This window comes from Lactuca sativa, chromosome 1 (assembly GCF_002870075.4).
Source record: "Lactuca sativa cultivar Salinas chromosome 1, Lsat_Salinas_v11, whole genome shotgun sequence".
Classification (NCBI taxonomy): Eukaryota; Viridiplantae; Streptophyta; class Magnoliopsida; order Asterales; family Asteraceae; genus Lactuca; species Lactuca sativa.
Window position 1 is genome coordinate 192,785,292 of NC_056623.2, and position 23,112 is coordinate 192,808,403.

The following is a 23,112-nucleotide window of genomic DNA, read 5'->3' on the forward strand; positions in this document are numbered from 1 at the left end:
TGTTCCAAAAAATGAAAGAACTAAACCTAACTTTAACCTCCCTCCATTACAACAACATCCTAACCCTATACGAAAACATATGTGAGTTTTACTAAATATGTTCCATTTTTGTCTCACCATAGGTTCCACGGAACTGCTAAGTTTCTATTCGATTACATTATTCGTTTTCCAAAGGTTGCATCATCATGGATAAGGTTTGTCATACCTATCTGTCAAAATGTAATGAACAACAATCCATTATTTTTATTACTTTAATGATTTTATCCAAGCTTTATCAGGAAAAAGATAAGATGCTCATTTTTGTTGATTTTCTTTTTGCAGGATTTTGTTGAAGAGAGTGTTAAATGATACTATATTTGATTCTTCTTCTGATAATTAGGGTCGGGTGTGACAACCGTCAAATTCCAATCAAGTCAAAATCAACTAAAGTCAACAAGTCAAACCGGTCAACTCATCTAACCCTTGTATGCTAGGATTTTCATTATGTTCCTTATTAAAGAACTCGCACTCTTAATGCAAAGTATCACTTAGAATTTTCATGTGTTCGGAAACTCTAAACCCTAATCAGGGCAAGTGATGAAACTACTCGATAAAACATTATTCCTTAACCCCCGGGGGCATATGACAGTCATAACAAGACTTAACGAGGTCTACGAACCTTGCATTGCGAAGCCAAACACACAAAAAGGTCACAAAAGAAATCTCTCCAAGTATGTGAAATCTCTCTCTGAATGAGAAATCTCTCCAAGTATGTGAAATCTTTCCCAAATCTCTCCCAGTACGTCAAATCTCTCCCAAATCTCTCTCGAAATCTCTCTCGACTTCTTAAAATCACTCGGGGCATCCCAACCCTCGAATTTGACGAAAACAGCTCGAAAACGGAAGTCTATGCAAAAAACAGCCTTAAGGAGCCGAAACTCCTCTTAGGAGCCGAACCTCTTAGGAGTCGAACCTCTTAGAGCCGAACCTCCTGAGAACCGAAACCCTCTCAACCGAAATGGACCGAGCATTCGGTCTATTTCGGTTCCCTGATCATTTCGAACCGAGACTCTGCCCTTCCTACCTTCAACCCGAGAGGGCTTGACCTTCGGTCCGAGGACCTGACTCTCGGTCCCTTCTAATGAGCATGTCTGCGAGACCTCTCGGTTCCCATGCATCCGAGCCTCACCTTCTATCCGAGAGGCGACCCGCGCAGTCGAACCCTCCTCTCTCGGTTTCTTCTCCTGCTCTCGGTTCTAATCTCTTAAGGAACCGAACCTCGCATCCTCGGCCAGAACTTCAGATTTTCATAATTTTCACCCGGTTTTCAATATCTTTAGCGTTTTGAGCCCGTTTTTCATGATTTTAACGCGGAATTTTCACCCAAACTCGTATTTTAACATAATAAACCCCAAATATTCATATTTTAATTATATTTTGGGGAAAATCCTTTCCTAAGAATAAAATCTAGTAGGTAATATTTATGGGTGGAATGTTGACTTTGCCTTAGTGTATGACACAAGCAACCTCCCCACACCTTCATAGTACAACCCCTAGTCACTATTCACCCATACCTAGTCAATCATTGTCCTTTTCCCACTCTTTTTCAGCCATAATGTTGAACAAAAGCTGGAAAACCCTCCTCTCTCCTCACATCACTCCATTTTTCCACTAAGTGACAACTTCATTTTCTCTCACTCCCTCTCTCTAAGATTTCGAGATTCAAGGCTTGTTTCCAAGCTTTTCTTCTACATTTGGTAAGTATCTTTCTCCTACACTTATATATTCTACTATCTTTCATCCAAATCATAGATTGCTTACACAAACATCGTCATATTTGTGTTAGATCTTCAAATCTTCAAGCACCTCTCAAGTGTTCTTGAGTTGAACATTTCTTTTCTCCATCATCCATCTACTGAAATCACTCAAGGTGAGTATCTTTTCATGTTTTTCTTAAGTTTTAAAGGGGGGATACAAGTTAAAACATCAAGAACACAACTAAACTCATTTAACAGCCTTCATCAGAAAAGTTCAACTCCATTCACAGACTGTTTTGGTCAACTTGAACATTTTAGATTTCAAAATTGTATTAGGTGAAAATAGTTCAGGTTAATACCTTTAAAATGACTACTTGCACATCACCATACGATTTTTCTACGATTTATGGTGATTTTTACAAAACTGTCTATAATTTCATAAATGAATTCAGACCAGTCTGTGAATATGAACATTTTAACACAAGTTAAATACTTCTAAAAATCATAATAAAAATTATGGATAAACTAGACCCATTTTAGGAACTCTCAAAATTTACGGATTCAGTTTTCGACTTCGTATGATTTTTCTATGATTTTTCTAAAACAGTGCAGAACGGTTTAAAACTAGTTAACAGCTTATAACTTTCATAACACTTTGTATTATGTTGAGCAAAGTGTATAACGATAAGTTCTAAATATGGAATGTATTTGTTGTTAGTTTATCGTCATAAACTGAAATTGTAGTCATTCGTGATAAGATTTCTTCATTTATTTCGAACATATATATTAAACTACAATAAGCATAGTTAATGGATTTTTACCACATGAAAAAGGTTTCACTCTCAAACAAACGGGTTTTTCATATATTAAATGATAAACTATAATAGGTATAGTTTATGATTCCATTAACATAACAAACATAGTTCGGAAGGTTTTATTCCCACAGAAAAAAGTTTTACACTCACGCACACCACACGTAAACTTGTTAACTTAAATTGTGAGACATTCTTCTCAGTACTCCCAGAGTACGGGTTAAAATTCTTGGTAGTTATAACCAGAGTCTCTTGTAGGGAGAACGTGATAGTTGTGTATAGATCTATATTGGGTTTGACACCCCACACCTTGCTGCTAGCTACAGTGGGACCTGCAGGTCTACGGGTGACAAATGTCATAACAGTTTTCGACGCCTAAGAAACGTCGTGGCGGGTTCATTCAGTCATAGTATGGTTATAGCGCTCACATAGGGAGTTAACAACACATAAAGTTTACATGGATTCATAAATCAAAATGGGTTTTATGTCGATTTAAAATCACTTTTTGTATCAATAATTACAGATATTATTGTATACTTTCGGTCTTGGTATTTAAGACTACACATCATTCATTATGAGATTTTTCTCACATTAGAAAGGGTTTTATGCCAATTTAAAACCACTTTTATATCTTTAAGTATGATAAATACTTGTTCATTCTCGATCCTGGTATTTAGGACCACATAACTTTTATAAGGAAAATATTGGATTTTTCTTGGTAACATACCACTCATTACAAAGATCAATTTTCAAACTCTCTTACTATCAAAAGCTTATGAACTCACCAACTTAATTGTTGACACTTTTTCAAAACTACTTGTATTCTCAAGAATTCAGTGAAACAGGGAATCAACAGCGTTTTGAGGATGGGACGATAAATCGTCAAACAGTTCATTTTGTCATCATAATGTAATTGATTTGAATCATGTAAACATATGCTTTGGCGTAACCTTTTCAATTATATTTATGATTGGTTGTATTTACTTTGAGCACTATCATACTCGTGGTTGTGGTACTATACATGAAGTCCACCACCCCCGGACGTTTTCGCCATCCTTGGTTTGGGGGTGTGACATCAGGGGTTAAATCCCATAAGAACAGAAGTCCCAAACTTTGATTCCACTCCATTCAAAGGAGAGGAAAATAAGGTATACAAGTGAGTTGGAGAGAAAAGTACAAACCCCTCAAAGTGAGGCAACAACACTGTCCACCCAAGTCACAATGCTCCAGGCATGTACAAAAGACGTAAATACCCTCATCATCGAAATTAGTCTTGGAAAGAACTTGTCATGTCCACTATAACAACATAGCCTTAATAATAACTATAAAATTCTGATTACCGGCCAATTTTGACTTAATGGACTTAAATGTGGTACTTGATTGTAATAAAAAAGACACTAAATAATTTTGAACGAATAATAAAAATAGGAAAAAAAAAAAGACATGAAATTTGATATAATTTACTATATAGTTAATTATTTCATTTTGTGATACAGCGGAATACAATTGGCCTAACTTATGAGAACAAAGAGCTCAAGTTGCGATTACAAGCCATGGAACAACAAGCAAAACCCAGAGATGGTAATTATCATAATTAACATATGTTGATTTTCATTTTGTATATTTAATATATTGGATTAGTTAGTTAAAAAAAATAATCGAAATGAAATGAAAGTAAGATCCTATAGTAAACAAACAAATGAAAAAATGTTGCTATTTTTTTCATTCATCCTTATTAATCTTTATAAACTTATATTACTTTGTCTTTAAATGATTCCCTTCGTTCATGTAAGCAAATCAAACTTCCTAACCGCGTTTTATAGATTTGTAATGGCTGGAACAAAAAAAAACTATATACCCATGGTTTTTATAAAAATAATTTTTCCATATTACCTTTTTAGGTTTAAGCTTGATGATGTAATGTTTTTTGTGTTCTTTTCCCTTTTCTATCTTAAGTATTTTTGTTCCTAAGTGGTGTACTTCTTTTTTCTCTCTCAACAGGATATTGTTGTTGATGCTGATATGTTTCATGGAAATCCTGGCATAATATTATGTTTTAGAAGATCATTGATTGAATAACTTCTCTATGTAACATCCCAAAATTCAAGACCAAAAATTTCTTTTTAATAAAACATTACTTTAAGCAAAGACATCATTCCAAAACATAATCTGAGTATAAGTTTTCAAAACACATGTTTATTATCAGAGTAAACATTCCCAGGCTGACTAATCTATGGTGTGTGCCATGCGATCACCCCGAGCTCCTCCCTCCGCTACCGGAAGTACCTGAAAACAAAACTGAAAACCGTAAGCATGAAGCTTAGTGAGTTCCCCACCTTACCACATACCAAGCAAAACCACATACTGCACATACTGGGCCACGCCCGCTATCCTGGGCCTCGCCCCCTACCTTGGGCCTCGCCCGCTACAACGGCCCCGCCGCTCTAGGCCCCGCCTGGCTTCGAGCCCCGCTCGAATACAGATCTGTTTCACTTAGGCCTTGCCTGTCACAGGGCCTCGCCCACTAACATATAATAGCACATAAACATATCACATAACATCACATAAGCTAAACACATACTAACAGCTCTTGCTCTAAGGCCTCGCCTATCTCTGGGCCCCGCCCGTGTCCTGCTACTGATGAGTCATGGAACCTCGTCCATACTCCTGCTGATAGTGAGATACGGGCCCAACCCACCCTCACTCCTTTCCTAACTTGGGCCTCGCCCTTGGACTGCTGCTACTGAGATGTGGAACACCATCCACACTCTGCTATTGGTGAGATACGGGACCTCGTCCACCCTCACCTCCCTACCAGGCACATACAAGTATCACACAGACAACAAGTATAAACTATCGCATAAACCATTCCTTGGGAACCCCCCCTCTATCATTGGACCTTGTCCGAATATCATACTAGCATACTGTGCCTAGGGCTAACCCCCGGGTCTTCTACTCATAATTACATGTGCCGACATTGTGGTCGTAGACCCATTCATACAAAGGGAAACTCACCTGCACTGGCTGATGATCCCACTAGCTGCTGGCCGACCACCCACTGAACTCCTGCTCTACTGGCTCCCCGAGCTATCAATATCAATGCAATACTTAGTCTAACTGACCCCCGACAGCTAACCAAGTCAATTGTGGTCTAAGCCAAAGTCCTGGTCAAAGTCAACCTTTCCAGGTCAACCCTACTCGCCGAGTCACTTACCGACTCGCCGAGTTCATATACTCAGGGTCCTTCCATTCGCGACATGACTCGCCGAGTCAGTCCATGACTCGTCGAGCCCAACGATTACCGAGTCCTGACCTGTCCAACTCGCTGAGTCTCCAATCGACTCACTGATTCGAGTGTCAACTCAAAGGGTTTGGGGTTTCGCGACCTGACTCGCCGAGTCCAGACTCGCCGAGTACAAGACGATCTTCATCCAACTCGTCGAGTTCATGCCCAACTTCATCCGACTCGACGAGCTGTTCATCCCACTCGTCGAGTTCCTCCTCATCTTCATGGTACTCGCCGAGTCCACTCAAAGGACTCGCCGAGTCCATTCAGATCTCCAAACATGCAGAGGGATTTTGAGTCATGCAGGGTATCCAAATCATAGATCCATACATCCAAAGCTTAATCCCTACGTAAAGTTGCAAACTTTACGTATAACTAAAGAGATCTAGGCTCAAAACATACTAGGGTTTGGTTTAAGGACAAAAGGGCTTCACCAACTACTCATCTCCTGATGCTTTATGAAATATTGGACCATCCCAACAATAGATCTGAAGTGGCACAACACATCTAAGCCCCTAACCCGATTTGGGTCTCAAACAACCATAAAACCCCCAAATCTCATGAAAAAATAGGTCTAGATGCAAAGAAGGGAAAATGGCAGCTTAATACCTCCAAGATGAACACAAACTGAAGTAGATCTCGAGCACACACCTCTCCTTTGAAGCAGCCTTCTTGATCTTCAAGTTCCTTCCCAAAGTTCCTTCCTCTCAAAGCTATTTCTCTCAAAGATGGAAGCTCACACGAAAATAGGGTTTACAGGTCCTCTGGAATGATATAGGGGCTGAGGGAGGGACATAACACCCTTTATATAGGATACAACTCCCGAAATTAGGGTTTTCCTCGCACAGATCAGACTCGCCGAGTCACCTTGGCCGACTCGCCAAGTCGATCACTAACTCTTCAACCCGGATCCCGCTCTGACTCGCCGAGTTCCTCCTTGGACTCGCCGAGTCATCCCTTAACATTAAGGTTTTCTTTCCTTTCTTGGCCTTACAAACTTGGGTGTTACACTCTATATTCGATTCCATCAGCAACACAACTCCTCATGAGAACGAAATCGTAATCAACTCAACACTACTCCTTAAAGAAGATTTTAAGCCATAGATTGGAAGAAAATAGGATGTGGAAATAGACCACCCTATACTAAAAATAATGTAATGTATCACATTCTCTAATTCTTTTACTATTTATTCCATCATATACTGACACTCAATTAGCACCACCACATCCATCCATGTATAGATGTTTGTTGATCCTTCATCGATTTCAGTCCAATTGATGTTCCAAGGGCATGGATTTGGAATTTTACAGTGTCCAGAATTACAAAAAAATAGTTAGAATAGGACTTCCAATTGGGAAACCATATCGAAACCTTCTGACCCCCGCGTAGCGGGGTAAACCTTTCTAGTTATAGAAAAAAAAGTAGTTTTTTAAAAATTGAGTTGTTAGCTCATTGGGTGACGAGGACACATTCAACTCAAGTAAACATGTGTTGAGTTCCGTTGCCGAGCAGAACTTACTAGGTACCAGCACGATGTTTGCTAAATCCACCTCGGATGCGCCGAGTCCCAGACCTTAATGTTATATAAAACTGCGATCTTAAATCTCCTCTAATAAATGAAGGTTTTTTTTGCCATTTGTCAATCTCTCATGAGTTTTGACACTTGTCATTTTGTGGTATTTTTTAAGTAAATATTATCCACTTGTCAATTTCTGGTTTGTTTCAATTTTTAAAATGTGTGACAACCCAAAGTTATTCCGTTGCATTACCCCATTACCGTTAACGGAATATTCCACTGTTTAAAAGTTCCGTTAATAAGAGGTCGTCAAATAAATAAATGTTTTATTTATTTATGTTTTATGTCGTTATAGTCGTAATAAGGTAAATAAAAACACTTAAATTACATTTCCATATTATTTTGGAAAAAGGTTGAATTTTATTACGACCACTAAATCGGGTGCGACCAAAAGCCCCGTTTAACGACAATATCGGGTAGATTTCCACTGAGCTTCAACTCTAACCCCTATATAAGGGAGAGTAAACTCCATTTCCATCTTTTTACTCTCTCTCTAAACTCTCTCTCTACAAATTTTTCCTGAGCCAAAAATCGTCCGTTTCGAGCCCCAAACGAGTAGGTAAACTATCCTAACTTGTTACATAGCTTATCTAACCTGCAATTTCGAGTTTAAAACATAAATTAGGGACAAAATGAAGTGTTTACAGCCCAAGAACACTCTTGGACCGTAAACACCATTTAATGGGGTTTTTAAGCCCCAAAAACCTTCCAAATTGTCCCTAAGGCTTAGATATGACTTGTAGGCTTATGGAATCGGACTTAGAACGCCTTGAAACGAGTTTTTGAAGAGTAAACATGAGTTTACTGCCCAAGAACATGATTGGGCCGTAAACTCCTCTTCATGGGGAGTAAACTCAAGATTTTGTGCTAGAAATGCCCCAAACACCCCCTATGGCCTTGGAAAAATACCTTGAAGCAATACCAACATTGTAGAAGCCTTAAACTTCAATAAAACTAGGGGAGTAGGAGTTCACGGCCGTGAACTCCCATAGGGGTGGTTCATGGGCCGTAAACTCCTCAAAGGGTCCATTTGATGCTTTAAACCCATTCACACATTTGATATTTGAGTCTAGCAAAATTACACAATTGATATGAAACCTTTAAGCACCCTAGAACAACCTCACCATGAGTTTACGGCCGTAAACTCATGGGGAGTAGTCCTAGGGCCGTAAACACCCTATGGTGAGTTTACTCTTGGAGAGTAAACTCCATTCCTAAGTCATTCAAGCCCTTAAATGTTACCCGGGACACCCCAAACACTTAACCAAAGTGTTTTACGCTCCTTAGAGTGCGTATACTTGTTTAATTAGTATTAAATATACTAATTGTATGTGAACATATGTTATCATATGTTAAATAGGTCTCTAGTGTCCAATTCCTTACTTGACACCAAGCACCCAACCGGCGCCTTCGTCGGATCCACTTACACCAGGTGAGTTCATACCCTTGAATGAACCTTTTAAATGTTTTTACATGTTTTATAGGGGGGGGGATACAAGTTAAACATGTCGGTTATCATATCAATCACATGTGATTGATAACCCGCATGCACCAAGATTTACCACACTGTAAACTGTTTTACCAAGTAGGACACTATAAATGGTTTTCTAAAAGGTTTTCATTTGTTTCAAAACTCTTATTTATGCTGTTTTATCAAAGTTCACTGTAAACTGATTTATGAAAAGTTTCCAAAGGATTTCTAAAGGTTTTTCAAACTTATTTTACAACAGAATACCCTGTCGTGATTTTCTCAAAAATAAAGGTTTTCTTCCATGTTTTAATACTCCTTCTTAGTTAAAGTTCCTACTTGATAACACTTTCACTTTGTGATGCGTCTATACCTGTTATCACCTATATTTCACTTATACTTGTGATAGCTTATACCTGTTAGACACTCTTACTTCACTTGTTGTCGCTTCCACTTCGTGATACACTTATACCAGTTAACGCTTATACTTCACGATCCGGTTATTCCACACTGTACGGTTATAGATCACGATTTGGTTATTCCACACTGTTCGGTTATACATCACGAGTCGGTTATGCACACTGTACGCTTATACTTCACGATTCGGTTATTCCACACGATTCGGTTATACATCACGATTCGATTATACTTCACGATATGATTCCACTTGTTATACACACTCAAGCGTAGTTAGATGTATGTCTGTGCTTGTTTAGATGCATATAAATAATGATTGAAGGACTTAGGAAGGCTTGTTCGCCCTATTTCCTTTTCTTCGTTGAGATGTGGTCTGGTGGGATTGGATGTCCATCCGAAGGTCGTTTGATTCATTAGTTATATATTATGTACACAAGCATAGACATATAGGTTTACATTAGTCAGTTCAGTTAAGAGTCTCTACCACCAGTTCAACACTTACATTGGAAACCCTCTACCCACTATTTGGGATGCATCTTCGGGACACGGCCTTCTCCGTCGTCTAGTTGGTAACCAGAGTCTCCTGTAGGGAGAGCGGACATTGTGTGTATAGATCTATATGGGATTGACACCCCCGCACCCTGACTGCTAGCTACAGTCCACGACCTACCAAGCCAAGGGGTGACAAATGTCATATTCTCTAGACGCTTGTAGGGCGTCAGGTACTCTAGTGTCGGTTAGTATGGTTACGAGTCTCCCAGGTTACCTTATAATTCATGGCCTTAAGGTAATGGTTTTTCACCAACAATTTACACTGTATGCTGGAACCCACTCTCGGAGTCACACTGTTTTAGACCTTGCTAGACGTATCATTCATTTGATACTGTCTGGGGTCTGTATTCACTGTATTCATTGTTTTAGACCTTACTAGCTGTACCTTTCATTTGGTACCGTCTGGGGTCTGTGCCTTTTTCTGTTAGACTGAGCCAGGCATGTCGTTCATTCGATACCCTCCTGGAGTCTATGATTCCTTTTGCCTTAGTCAGCAGTCCTCACTGCTGAGGCATATGTTATTTTCCGTGATTCCTCTTGCTTTCTTTAATGATCAAATTCTGTATTTTGTTAATGATAGCGATTAAGGGAAAAACTACCTTTTTACCACATAACTCCGTCCAGTCTTGGTAGAAGACTGCTTTTATTAAAGAAAATATAAGATTTTCTGGAAAAGACACTAATGTAATAAATACACTGAAACTACCACTTTTATTAAAGTTATTTGAATAAAATGACACTAAATACTTATGAACTCACCAACATTTGTAAAAATGCTGATACTTGCTTTTCAAATAACTTGTATTCTCAGGTCAGCATTAGACAGGTACATCCTCGGAGCTGTTGATGAAGATAGCTTAGTACCATGCTGTACTTATTAGATTTTACTTGTATTACTTTGATGTATTGAAATGTAAACCATGTAAAACTATTACTATTAATGCAATGTTTTGTTGTACTTTGATTACTATAATGCATGTGTTGTGATATTTGACATGACGTCATCCACCCCAGAACGTTTCTACCGTTCCGATTTTGGGGTGTGACAAAATGAAACTCATATATTTATATATGTAAAGTATTAATTATAATATATATGAAATTAAATTGCAATGAATATGTTTCTTTCTTTCTTATTTTAAAATTTTACATAAAAAATATTTATTGCTTACATTTTTATGTTTAATTTTTTTTTTCCAAAATTAACCCGTGTAATATACTGGTTTGACACCCGTGTATATAAAAAAATTTCCTTTTCAAAAAACACATAATTAAAGATTCTAAAAGTTCAGGGTCCATATTTGTACTTCGGGGATGAAAATCACCGTGGAAGGATGGAATCGTCGTTAGGAATTGTGCCTTCCCATGGGCGCAGAAACAAGAACTTAAACCACCAAGACCAAACCAAGATTCACACGCCTCGGTTCATCCAACAGCGAATTCTCACGATGCTTTAAGAACGAAATTTTGTTCGACATCAAAACATCGAAACACCTAATTGGGTTTGTTTGTTTCCCTGAAATCCCCAATTATTCGCTTCATTAAATGGATGAAAATCAGGACGACTCCATCCGGGATCACAAGCTCTGTGGTTACTTGTGCGTTGTCCTCTCGTTTCCCCAAACCAGCACCCAGAATCAGACTATCGACAATGGCATTACCGAAACCCTAATTGTCAACACTTGCTGTGATATTTTTCGAGATGGAACTGATGTGGGTTTTCTGTCGTCAAACGGCATCGTACTATCGTTGATCAATTCAAACTCTATCAACTCTAATTCGATCGACGGCGAAGCTACGGAAACACCCCAGAAGTCTAAGAGCGAAAGTGGCGGTGGATCAATGTCGGTATCGAGGAAGAAGTTGAGCAAGATAGGGCTAGTGCATGGTAGCGTAAGTGTGATTCATCAACTTCACGCTTTGGTAAACAACAAGTGCTTGAAGATCACTTCAAGAGTGGCTCGAATTTCTCGGAAAATGGAAGAAGGGGAGGTCAGGGTTGTGGTGCTGGTTGATGTTTATCTGCCAATTGCTTTGTGGTCTGGTTGGCAGTTTCCAAAATCAAGATCCACGGCGGCAGCTCTCTTCCGCCATTTGAGGTTCGGATCTCTTCAGTTAATTGCTATCAAATTACTTGCTTATTAGTTTTAATTATCTCATCTCTCATGGTTAATTTACGTCTAGCAACCAGTCTATAAAACTTACATCTCAACTTCATTGAGAGTCTTCAATCACATACAACCCTGAATCTACTTTATTGTCAAATGATGTTTTCCTTCTATTTGGCATCAACCCTCATGGAACTTGTAAATTTCCTTTTAAGTATACTTACTTCCATCTAAAACCTATACACATATGTATACCATAAAATACTCATTCTAGCTCATGAAATGACACATTTACCTCACTATCCATGATCCTCGTGTTAAGGATTACACCTTGACCAATCATTAACATACATACTCAACGATTTCTCTTTAGGGCATTGTACTTTTCTAAAGAGTTAATTTAGGAAAATATTATCTTTTGGGTCCAACAACCCATTGTCTAAACACATATCTTACATCAAACTATGCTACTCTTATAGCTTTCAAATTTCAATACCATACATTCCTCTACTTTAGGGTTTCATCTTGTAAGTTGTAATCTCATATATGCCAAGTTATTCATTTTGGGCATCATATATATTCAAATTTCAATGTGACAAAAGTTGCAACTTTTTTGTCCACCCAAAAAGATGGGACAAATATCTTGTCTTTTCAAAAGACATAAATGCCCTTCTCATCGTCAAAACCAAAACTAGCCCTAGAAAGCTTACACCAAGCCAGATTTGCATGCACATTTTTGTAATTATCATTTTAAAGTTCCAAACTTTTTCACCATAAAACCTAACTTATTTCAAATCATTTCCTTACAGCTGTGATTGGGAAACAAGGCACACAATACTAGATTACAAAAAACTCGATCCCAACATCGACACCCAAATTTGGAACATTTCAGATTGCCATGTTCTTGGATGCAACCAACACTGCAACTCACCCGATACTTCCCGAAACAAACTATTCGAGCTCCATGAAATCTTCAAAACTCTACCAAGCGTCTCAACGAAGGGCGATTTCGTCAATTCCAAAATAAACCCTGCAGACGATTTCCCCCCATCCGGTTTCCACCTCTTACCCGATGATGTTATGATCAATATTTTAACCTCCCTTAGCCCTCTCGAACTCCTCAAAATCTCCGCCACATGTCGCCACCTAAGACTACTCTCACAAACAATAATGCCATCAATGAAACTCAAACTTTTTCCACATCAGCAGTCAGCAGTTGACTGGATGCTAAAACGGGAACGTGACCCTGAAACATTCCCAAATCCATTGTACATGAAATTAGAAACAGAAGATGGGTTTGCTTTTAATGTCAATTTGGTTTCTGGAGAGCTTGTAACGGGGCCCACTCCCATGATTAAAGATTTTCGTGGGGGTATGTTTTGTGATGAACCCGGGTTAGGAAAGACCATAACTGCCCTTTCTTTAATCTTGAAAACCCTAGGTACCCTAGCGGACCCCCCAGATGGGGTGGATGTAATCTGGTGTAAACAAAATGGTGATCAGAAATGTGGGTATTATGAGTTAGGTGGAAAAAAGATTGCTGCCCGGAGCACCCGAAGAGGGCTGACCGGACTGACCGTATCAGAAACCATTACCCCTGATCCACCAAAGCTTATAAAATCCAACACACGAAGCTGGACAAAAGTTAAGAGGAATCTTTTTAACGAATACGAAGGACCATCTTACCCTTCTAGTGAGAGAAAGAGAAAACATGGTGGTGATGATGATGATGATGATGATGATCCACCGTATGTGATCTCAAGAAACATGAAGAAGAAACCGAAGAAGGAGAAGGAGAAGGGGAGAGGGGGTAGTTTTGAAGTAAATGAAACATGGGTCCAGTGTGATTCATGTAGAAAATGGAGGAAGCTTTTCCAATCAAATATTACGGATTCTGCCACTGCATGGTTTTGTAGTATGAACGAAGACCCGTATCACAGAAGTTGTAATGTCCCAGAACAGTCATGGGACAACGGGCAGTCGGTCACCTACCTGCCCGGATTTTACACAAAAGGAACACCACAAGGAAAAGAAGAAAACGTTTCCTTCTTCACTAGTGTCCTTAAAGAACACTACCACTTAATCAACTTCGAAACCAAAAAAGCTTTAATTTGGTTAACAAAACTAACCGAAACCCACCTCACAAAAATGGAAACCACCGGATTAGTCCACCCGCTCACCGGGACCCGCGTGTTAACCACCGGAGAGCCCCGTGGGTTCCACAAAATCTTTCAAGCTTTCGGTTTAGTCAAACGCGTTGACCAAGGCACAATGAGGTGGCACTACCCGAGAAATTTAATCGACTTATCTTTCGATTTATCCGCCCTAAAAGTCGCCCTCAACGAGCCGCTTGACTCGGTCAGATTCTATTTATCCCGGGCAACTCTAATCGTGGTCCCCGCAAACCTCGTCGACCATTGGAGGACACAGATCGAGAAACACGTGAAACCCGGGCAGCTACGCGTTTTCATTTGGGCAGATCATAAAAAGCCATCGGTTCACAACGTGGCGTGGGATTACGACATTGTGATTACAACTTTCAGTCGTTTAAGCGCCGAATGGAGCCCTAAAAAAAGAAGCGTGTTGATATCGGTTCATTGGGCTCGAGTCATGTTCGACGAGGGTCACACCCTGGGCTCGAGCCTCAACCTAACCAACAAACTACAGTTATCGATATCATTGACCGCTTCAACTCGGTGGTTGTTGACCGGGACCCCGACTCCCAACACACCGAATAGTCAACTCTCGAGTCTTCAACCGATGTTGAAGTTTCTAAAGGAAGAAGCGTATGGTCAAGATCAAATGTCGTGGGAGTCCGGGATAGTTAGACCGTTTGAGGCGAAAATGGAGGAGGGGCGAAATCGTCTTTTGGAGGTGCTCGGGAGGTGTATGATTAGTGCAAGGAAGAAGGATTTGAGGATGATTCCTGAGTGTGTTAAAAAAGTGGTGTTTTTGAATTTTAGTGAGGAACATGCGAGGAGTTATAATGAGTTGGTGGTTACAGTTAGGAGGAATATTTTAATGGCGGATTGGAATGATCCGAGTCATGTGGAAAGTTTGTTGAATCCGAAGCAATGGAAGTTTAGGAGTAATTTGATTAGGAATGTGAGATTGTCTTGTTGTGTAGCTGGACATATAAAAGTAACGGATGCGGGTCAAGATATCCAGGAAACCATGGATATTTTGGTGGAAAATGGGCTTGATCCGGTTTCCGAGGAATATGCTTTTATTAGATATAATATTTTATATGGTGGAAGCTGTATGAGGTATGATAAAACAGAACAGAACAGGTTGTATTGCGTTTGATTTGCATTGGATTGGGATTCTGTGTTAATCGGACAAAAGTTGTATTTTTTTTTTTGGAAAGCTTCAGAAAAGTCCCTTTATTTTGGGAAAAGTTACACTTTAGTCCCAAATATTTTTTTTTGAAAAGAAAAAAGGACTTTTTCGTTAATTTGAGCCAAAATGAAATAATCGGGACTTTTTATGTTCAAAAAAACAAATTTGGGACTTAACCATAACTTTTCCGAAAATATTGGGACTTTTTTGACAATTTCCCTTCTTTTTGGTCCTATACAGAAGGGTGGGGCAGGTTCTCGCTCCTGATCTCTCGTCTGTGTAAAAAGACATAAATACCCCCGTGATTGAGAGAATAGTCCTACAAAGCTTGTTCAGTCTGACTTACATGGAACGGGACTAGAACAAACTGTAGGGCTGTTTTCGATGATGAGGGCATTTATGCAACTTAGCTTTCGATTTGTAGGGCTGTTTTCGATGATGAGGGCATTTATGTCTTTTTGCATGGATAAGAAATCAAGAGCGAGTCCCGGTCCCATCTTTTTTGGATGGGACAAAAAAGTTACAATATTTGGTCCTATCCAAAAAGGTGGAACTAGGTGGGGAAGGGGACTGTGTAAAAAGACATAAATAGCCTCATTATCTAGAGAATAGTCCTATAAAGCTTGTTCAGTCTGATTTACATGGGACGGGACTAGATAAGGTTTGTAGGGCTATTTTCGATGATAAGGGCATTTATGTCTTTTTGCATGGTTAAGAGATCAAGAGCGAATCCCGGTCCCATCTTTTTAGGATGGGACAAAAAAGTTGCAGAGTTTATTGCATTAACACGAGTTCCAACTTGTAATAAAACGGGCCCACTTTTATGGAGGTTTCTGAAGGTGATTTTTTTTTTTTTTTTTTTTTTTTTTGATTTACAGATGTGAAGAGTGGTGTCGCCTACCTGTGATAACGCCATGTAGGCATCTTTTGTGTTTGGATTGTGTGGCTTTAAACAGTGAAAAGTGTACGTTTCCAGGGTGTGACAATTTATATGAGATGCAAAGTCCTGAAACATTAGCGCGTCCAGAAAATCCTAATCCAAAGTGGCCAGTTCCAAAAGATCTCATTGAATTACAACCATCGTATAAACAGGTTTCATTACATTATTTGAAATTATTATTTTCTGCTTTACAAATTTAAATTCAGGGTTCGATGCAAGAAATGTCACTGTACTTTCATTGACCTTTTTTTATTATTATAGCATCCTACTTCCATTTCATTACAAAATTGGATTTTGAAAAATCTACCCTTTTATTGTAATGTCATTCAAGTACAAGAGTATTGGGCGTGTTTGTTAAAGGGTTAATCTCATAAAAGACCTTATATTTTATGTGTTTTCCGGATTAAACCTTGTTTTTTTTATTTATTTTTTCCCAAAAAACACCTTATATTTTTTCATTTTTCTGAAAAAACCCTAAACTTTGTCTTTTTTTCTGAAAAAAGACACTCAACCTTCTAACTGTTTCCAAATAAGCCCTCAACTTTTTAAGTGTTTCTCACATTTTACAAGTTTTTCGGGGACTGAAAGTGCCAGATTGGAAAAAAATGAAACAATGCAAGGGCTTTTTCAGAAAATAAATTAAAATGGAAAAAACACAAAATATAAGGTCTTTTATGAGATTAACCCTTTATTAAACTATAATAAGGAAAAGATTGAAAGTGCAATGCTATAATTAGGTAGATTTTCAAAGTAAAAGTGCCTTAATAAGAAAAATGGTATAATAGAAAGAAATTAAAGTAAGATATAATAAACAAGTGAATGGAAGTCTGTTGCTATTTGTTACACTTAGTCCTAAGAATAAAATTTAAAAAAAATATAATTCTATAATTACATATATTTTCCTATGTACATTGCTTTAATAAGAAAAAGTTTGAAGGAGAAGGCTGCAATAGAGAGAAATGGAAATTGAATAGAAGTAGAAATGTGGAATGATATATAATGTAGAAATTAATAAAAAGTATGTTGCTATGTTTTTAATCTTTTTTATTTTGGGTTTAGGATGACTGGAATCCTGATTGGCAATCAACATCCAGCAGTAAAGTTTCATATCTTGTGAAAAGATTAAAAGATTTACAGGAATCTAATAATAAAACAACAGAAAGTTGCATCCACGATGGAAAAGACATTAATGCCCTTCTTTTGCCTTTTGGGAAAAGCATGACTTGTGCTAGATTTACCAACAGGTCTGTAGAGAAAGTGTTGATATTCTCTCAGTTTCTTGAGCATATACATGTAATCGAACAGCAGGTAATTAATTCTCTTAATTATTATTATTATTATTATTTTGAGCACAAATGATGAGATATTTATCAACTCCTTTTTCAGTTGACAATTGCTGGCATTAAATTTGTGGGGATGTATAGTCCAATGCATTCTGTTAACAAGGTAAGATTTTTGTATAGTTTATATAAACTGATGAATGGCAATTTTTTTTTTTTTTTTTTCATTTTATTGAAATTTGTAGTTTATAAAATGATGTAGGTGAAATCACTGGCTACTTTCCAGCATGATGAGGAATGTATGGCTCTTTTGATGGATGGAAGTGCAGCACTTGGTCTTGATCTTAGTTTTGTGACACATGTATTTTTAATGGAGCCCATTTGGGATAAAAGGTATAATTTATTTGTGATATATATAAATATAATTTATTATAAAATGGAATAATTTTTATCATTTTGACAATTGACAGCATGGAGGAACAAGTGATTAGTCGAGCTCATAGAATGGGTGCTACACGCCCAATCCATGTAGAGACTTTGGCTATGCATGGCACCATTGAAGAACAGATGTTAAAATTCCTTCAGGTATACTTTTACTTTTTAAATATTTTTAATATATTTATATAACAATTTTATTATATTTGGTTGCAGGATACTGATGAGTGTAGAAAGTTGTTGAAGGAAGAGAATGTGCATGAGGGCCCACGAGCTAGACGTACATTGCATGATTTTGCTGAAAGTAATTATTTGGCCCAATTAAGTTTTGTGCGAAAAAACCCCAAAAATTAATTAAGGTATTATGCTTTTATATCTCTCTCATGTTTCCATTCATAATAATGCTCAAAATCATTTATTTGTGTATTATTTTTATATATAACGTATAGATTAAAGTTAAAAATATTTATTGTGTTTATAAAAGTTCACATAATATTGCCTTTCACGTAATATCAAAATGGAAGCATAACTTCAAGATGTTATTTCAAAAAATATATTTGAACTTATTTAATAAAGGAAAAATTGAAAGTACAGTTCATACGTACTCTTTTGCAGGACAAGATCAGCTGTAGAAGTGTAGATACACCTACTTGTGGGCCCGATTGGCTAACCCTAATTTTTGTGGTGGGTCTAGATTCTAGAAATTATGGGTTTTTGCATAGCAAGCTTCTAAGGTAAATTACCTTTTTGCCCTTTTTCGTTTGTATTATTTTTTGGTTCATATGTTTGTCACTTTATCTTGTTACCAAAGGGCATTTTAGATAATACTTAATGGCTTGTAGAAGAGGATGTATGTGTAGGGTGAGGTGATACAATCTCAACATGTATTGTATTCATAAACAAAAGATTCCAATTTCTGAAAATTCTTTTTTTTATTTCAGAGAAGTCAAACTGGACTAAAGACTAAAGTTATGGTCTAAGTGTCTCAAATTAAGAGAATCAGAAATTAAAAATTGTTAATTAAACAAGGTATATCAAGATAATAATTAATTATACTTATCATCAATAGCTAAGCATATTTGGATTCTTTATAATAATTTCATTCTTTAATTGTACATGATGTACTTGTTTCATTCTTGTTAATTTAATAATACGAAATCGTTGGTACATCTGGGAAATATGTTTACGGTATTTTTGTAAAGATAAAAAAAAAAGTCACGTCCCAAAATTTTGATATATAAATTCACCAACTACAATTGATTTACAAAGATAAATACAAAATGGTACAACACCCAATTCCCAAAAAAGTTGTAAAAAAAAAACAAATAAATTCTTGGACGCAAAAATGTAAATGGTTAAGGGCAAGTGGAATAAACGTGATTTGGCTTTGCAAATTGCAATACCGGGATCGTAAGAGATCCATCCAGAAAATGACGTAATACTATGTTTTGGTTATAAAAAATACATCTTCTGTCAATGTAATTACTTTTTTTGGAAGTTATAAAATTTTTTAAATGTTATTCCACTAAATATAACTTACGAATAACTTCCGTATTAAAATTTGTTTATGAAAAATATGAATTATTGGTAACAATTTCATTTTTTTTTCTCAGTTTATCGGTTTCGTTGGTAACGTGGACGTCTAATCATTAAATAAAATTGAAAATCTTCATTAAAATCTTATTATTTTATGTTAATTTACAAATAAATTCCAAATTAAAATTTGTTTATGATTTGGCAATTTTCTTCTAGACCGTTCTCTCTCAGCATAAAGCATACAGTTGACTCACACCTAGCCTACAACGTACCATTGGCTTGCCCAGGTATCTTGACCAACAACACAAAGCAGGACCGTCTAAACCCACCATCTAATATGTCGACATATGTAACACACAAGCAATTAAGTAAACACATAAACACAGGTAGTTGTCTACAATAGTCTACCTGTCTAACAACTCACTACCGCATACCAGGCCTCATACAGTATACTACGCCACTACGAACAGATCTCCAAGGAATGCATAGATATATGTAACCAGAGGTGAGATAGACATTCTAACATGTGATCCCACTCTAGAGCCACAACCAAATAAGGAACATGCAAGAAAGCCTAAATCAAGAGTTTTCAGGCTATCCTGCATGACCATATACAACCCCTAGGGCACTCCGCTAGACGATCACCAACATATTAGTACTCTAACCAACATACAACTACTCCTATATCCTAACTAACATACAAGGATATACATCGTAATACATAGTATAGTGAGGAGACTCCCTCACAATCTAGCAAATAACAACGTAGCTCTCGCAAATATGAAAACTAGTTACTACCAGTCACCTAAAAAACAATCAGGGATCAATCCTTAAACTGCAGCCTAGGACCCTCAAATTGACCTAAAGTCAAACTTGGTCAAAAAGTCAACGGTCAAATTCAAAGTCAACAACCAAAAGTCTCACAATCGGCCACCACATCGTAGCCAAGCTTCTGCAATTTCGTTATTGCCTCAAGACAAAACAGTCACAGAGACTGACTTTTCTCACGTCGTGAAGGCCAATTCTTCACGTCGTGGGGACTGTTTTGGCCTTCTTAATGCATTAATCTCTTAATCACCAAGGCAACTCATCCCTACTCTCTAGAAGGATTTCTCGCACCTAAAGCATCATAAAAGTCGGTGCTTTATGGACATGCATGTCCAATGTATGTCTCTTCTAATATAGGTAAAAAAAAACATGGAGGAAATGAACCCAAACTTGTGCATGAGACCAAAAACGGCATAAAACTCTAGATCTGGAACAGATAACCCCAAAGGACCTTAAGGATCCTTAAAGTTGCTAACTTTATGCAATCCACTCATCCAAACTAACAAGAACATGAAGAACAAGCCTTTAACCTACATCTAAAATATTTGAACACTAAAGATAGCAACTTGAGGACTTACAAAGGTCTAGGAGGTGTGCAACAAGATGATGAGGATGTTTTCTTGTTAGATAATACTACAAGAACACCTTCTTCTTATCCTTCAAAGTCACAACACACCTAAAAGCTTCAAAAAGGGCTTAATAGAAGCTAGGGTTTCTTGGAGGGTGAAATGGAGGTGATGGAGGATGAGGGTATGCAAACCATAGCCTTCACTTCCCTTAAATGGGGCTCAAGGCCTAGAAAAATTAGGATTTTACATACAAGAGGTTGTTGCATCGTGACCAATCTATTGTTACATCATCACACTCAAATGAGATGTGCATACATGTAGTTGGCATGTCACGTCGTGGTTCTCCATTCACTATGCAGTAGCATAAGGTTTTTCCCAAAAACCTTACCTTTGACCCTGTTAAGCCCTCAACCGATCTATTCTGGAAAACGGGTGTTACACTTTCCCACCATTTTCCATGGTTGTAGTGATCCTATCTATGATGATGAATGCGGAATATGAAATGATTTAGTGAATCATGTAAGAATTATGAACAGGAAGAACACAAGAGTAAATAAATTCGGGTTTAGCTCTCATTAGTCTAGAAAGAGTACAAGTGGGTTTGCAATATTTCTCTCTCTAAACTAACTCTCACAAAGTTCTTACATAAAATGAGTGGCACTCACTTCCTTATAAAGGAAAGACAACTCATTACACACATACAAAGGAGTAAGCACATATGACATCCAAGAGTGACTTTGCACCCTAACATTCTCCCCCTCAAAGTTAGGATTGGATGTCCCGGCTTCAATATCCAATGAGCCCACGCGATCAAAACCAACTCCCACTCGAAGTAATACCGGTATTCAAATCCGCAAATGAATACCCCAGAAGCTTTGAATACCCACTCTACATTCCCCCCCTTGTTATAATCAACAAGTGATTATAAACCCACTAAGGTTGAGAAGCGCCCGATGAATAAACTTCACAAATCTCCCCCTCGATGTGTGCCAAAAATGAAACCGCGAAAAACTTGCATGAAAAAACAATCACGAAAAAGTCATGAGAAATTTCCAATTTTTGTGAAAATTTTCAACCTTTGGGTGAGAGTTGCAAGAATTTTGAAAATCCGGGTGAAAACTGCCAATATCATAATTATGTAGGACCCGTTGCGTCCAAAACAACCTAAGATGCCAAACTTTACCCCAATTACGAAACTGGGCATAAAGTGTCAATTCGCATTAACTGCAAGGACCTGATACATAAATTTCTCCAGTTTTTCAGAATTTTCAACCCAATTGCAAAACTGGGTAAATTCTGCCAAGTTTTCGAAACTTCAGGGATTCAAAATTAAACTCCTTCATTCTTCACAAAATTTATCCACATTTCGAATGTGGGTATGTTTTGCCACTTCTTACAAAGTTCAGGGATTCGAATCAACACAACTTGTTTCTTCTTCACTGTATTTGTCCAGTATCATCTCAAGACCTTCGAACATACCATGTCGATACCCACAACCAGACTTTGAAATCAACACTTCTCTGTCATTATTTCTATTTCGAATCGTCAAAATCAACCATTTGAACCTCAATACTCGACTCCAATGTATTCCATCTGTCCAGATCATTCGACCAAGACTAAGTCCAGACCATTCGACCTTATGACTCCAAGCGATTGACCCCAAATCGAAATTGCATTGTCAACTCGATGTCGACTTCCCTTCCATTTGCTATCAAACAAACCAGTCGACCCAATTGAAGTCCTTCGCTTCCCAGATTAGCAACACTCGATATCGACCTCCAACACAAATTCACAATGTCGACTCCAACCTATAAATTGAAATTGACTCCTATCGATTCGAACATCTCAATCCAAAATTGAACCAATTGAAATAAAATTCGACCCAGAGAAATCATATTCAACCCAAATTAAGTTCGACCTGATTTCCAAGGCATTCCCAAATTGATTTCGATTTTGACTTTAACAAACCAAAGCGACTCCTTTTTACTCCAATACTCCATCAGTTGAATTCGATTTTAATCCAAGCAAACACATTCGTTTTCAGAGAATTCGAGCCCAATGAGTAATCAACAACATCATCGAAATCAACTCTACTCAAAACACATGTACCTTCGAAATCGATATACTCGACTCAAACCAAATACAACTCCAGTCAAAATTGAAATCATTTCTAGATTCATCAAGAACCGAATTTTGACTTTCGACATTGACTTTTCATTCGTCCGCGAT

The 23,112-nt window shown here is 37.7% G+C and overlaps 1 protein-coding gene across 1 annotated transcript; it reads left to right on the forward strand.

Annotated features, from left to right (window-relative positions):
* The first annotated feature begins 11,146 nt into the window (after positions 1 to 11,146).
* On the forward strand, positions 11,147 to 18,885 carry LOC111907072 (F-box protein At3g54460). Its single transcript, XM_023902864.3, has 9 exons — positions 11,147 to 11,947; positions 12,766 to 15,222; positions 16,174 to 16,387; positions 17,295 to 17,543; positions 17,622 to 17,681; positions 17,778 to 17,908; positions 17,986 to 18,100; positions 18,167 to 18,309; positions 18,566 to 18,885. The coding sequence occupies exons 1-8, from the start codon at positions 11,394 to 11,396 to the stop codon at positions 18,302 to 18,304; spliced, it is 3,918 nt and encodes a 1,305-aa protein (XP_023758632.1). The 5' UTR covers positions 11,147 to 11,393; the 3' UTR covers positions 18,305 to 18,309; positions 18,566 to 18,885.
* Positions 18,886 to 23,112: the final 4,227 nt, after the last annotated feature.

What these genes read in the sequence shown, in the direction of transcription:
- LOC111907072 (XM_023902864.3), top strand. Translation starts at nt 11,394, where the DNA reads ATGGATGAAAATCAGGACGACTCCATCCGGGATCACAAGCTCTGTGGT. An exon ending in TATGGTGGAAGCTGTATGAG is followed by an intron (nt 15,223 to 16,173) that starts GTATGATAAAAC and finishes TTTGATTTACAG; the next exon opens with ATGTGAAGAGTGGTGTCGCC. An exon ending in TACAACCATCGTATAAACAG is followed by an intron (nt 16,388 to 17,294) that starts GTTTCATTACAT and finishes TTTTGGGTTTAG; the next exon opens with GATGACTGGAATCCTGATTG.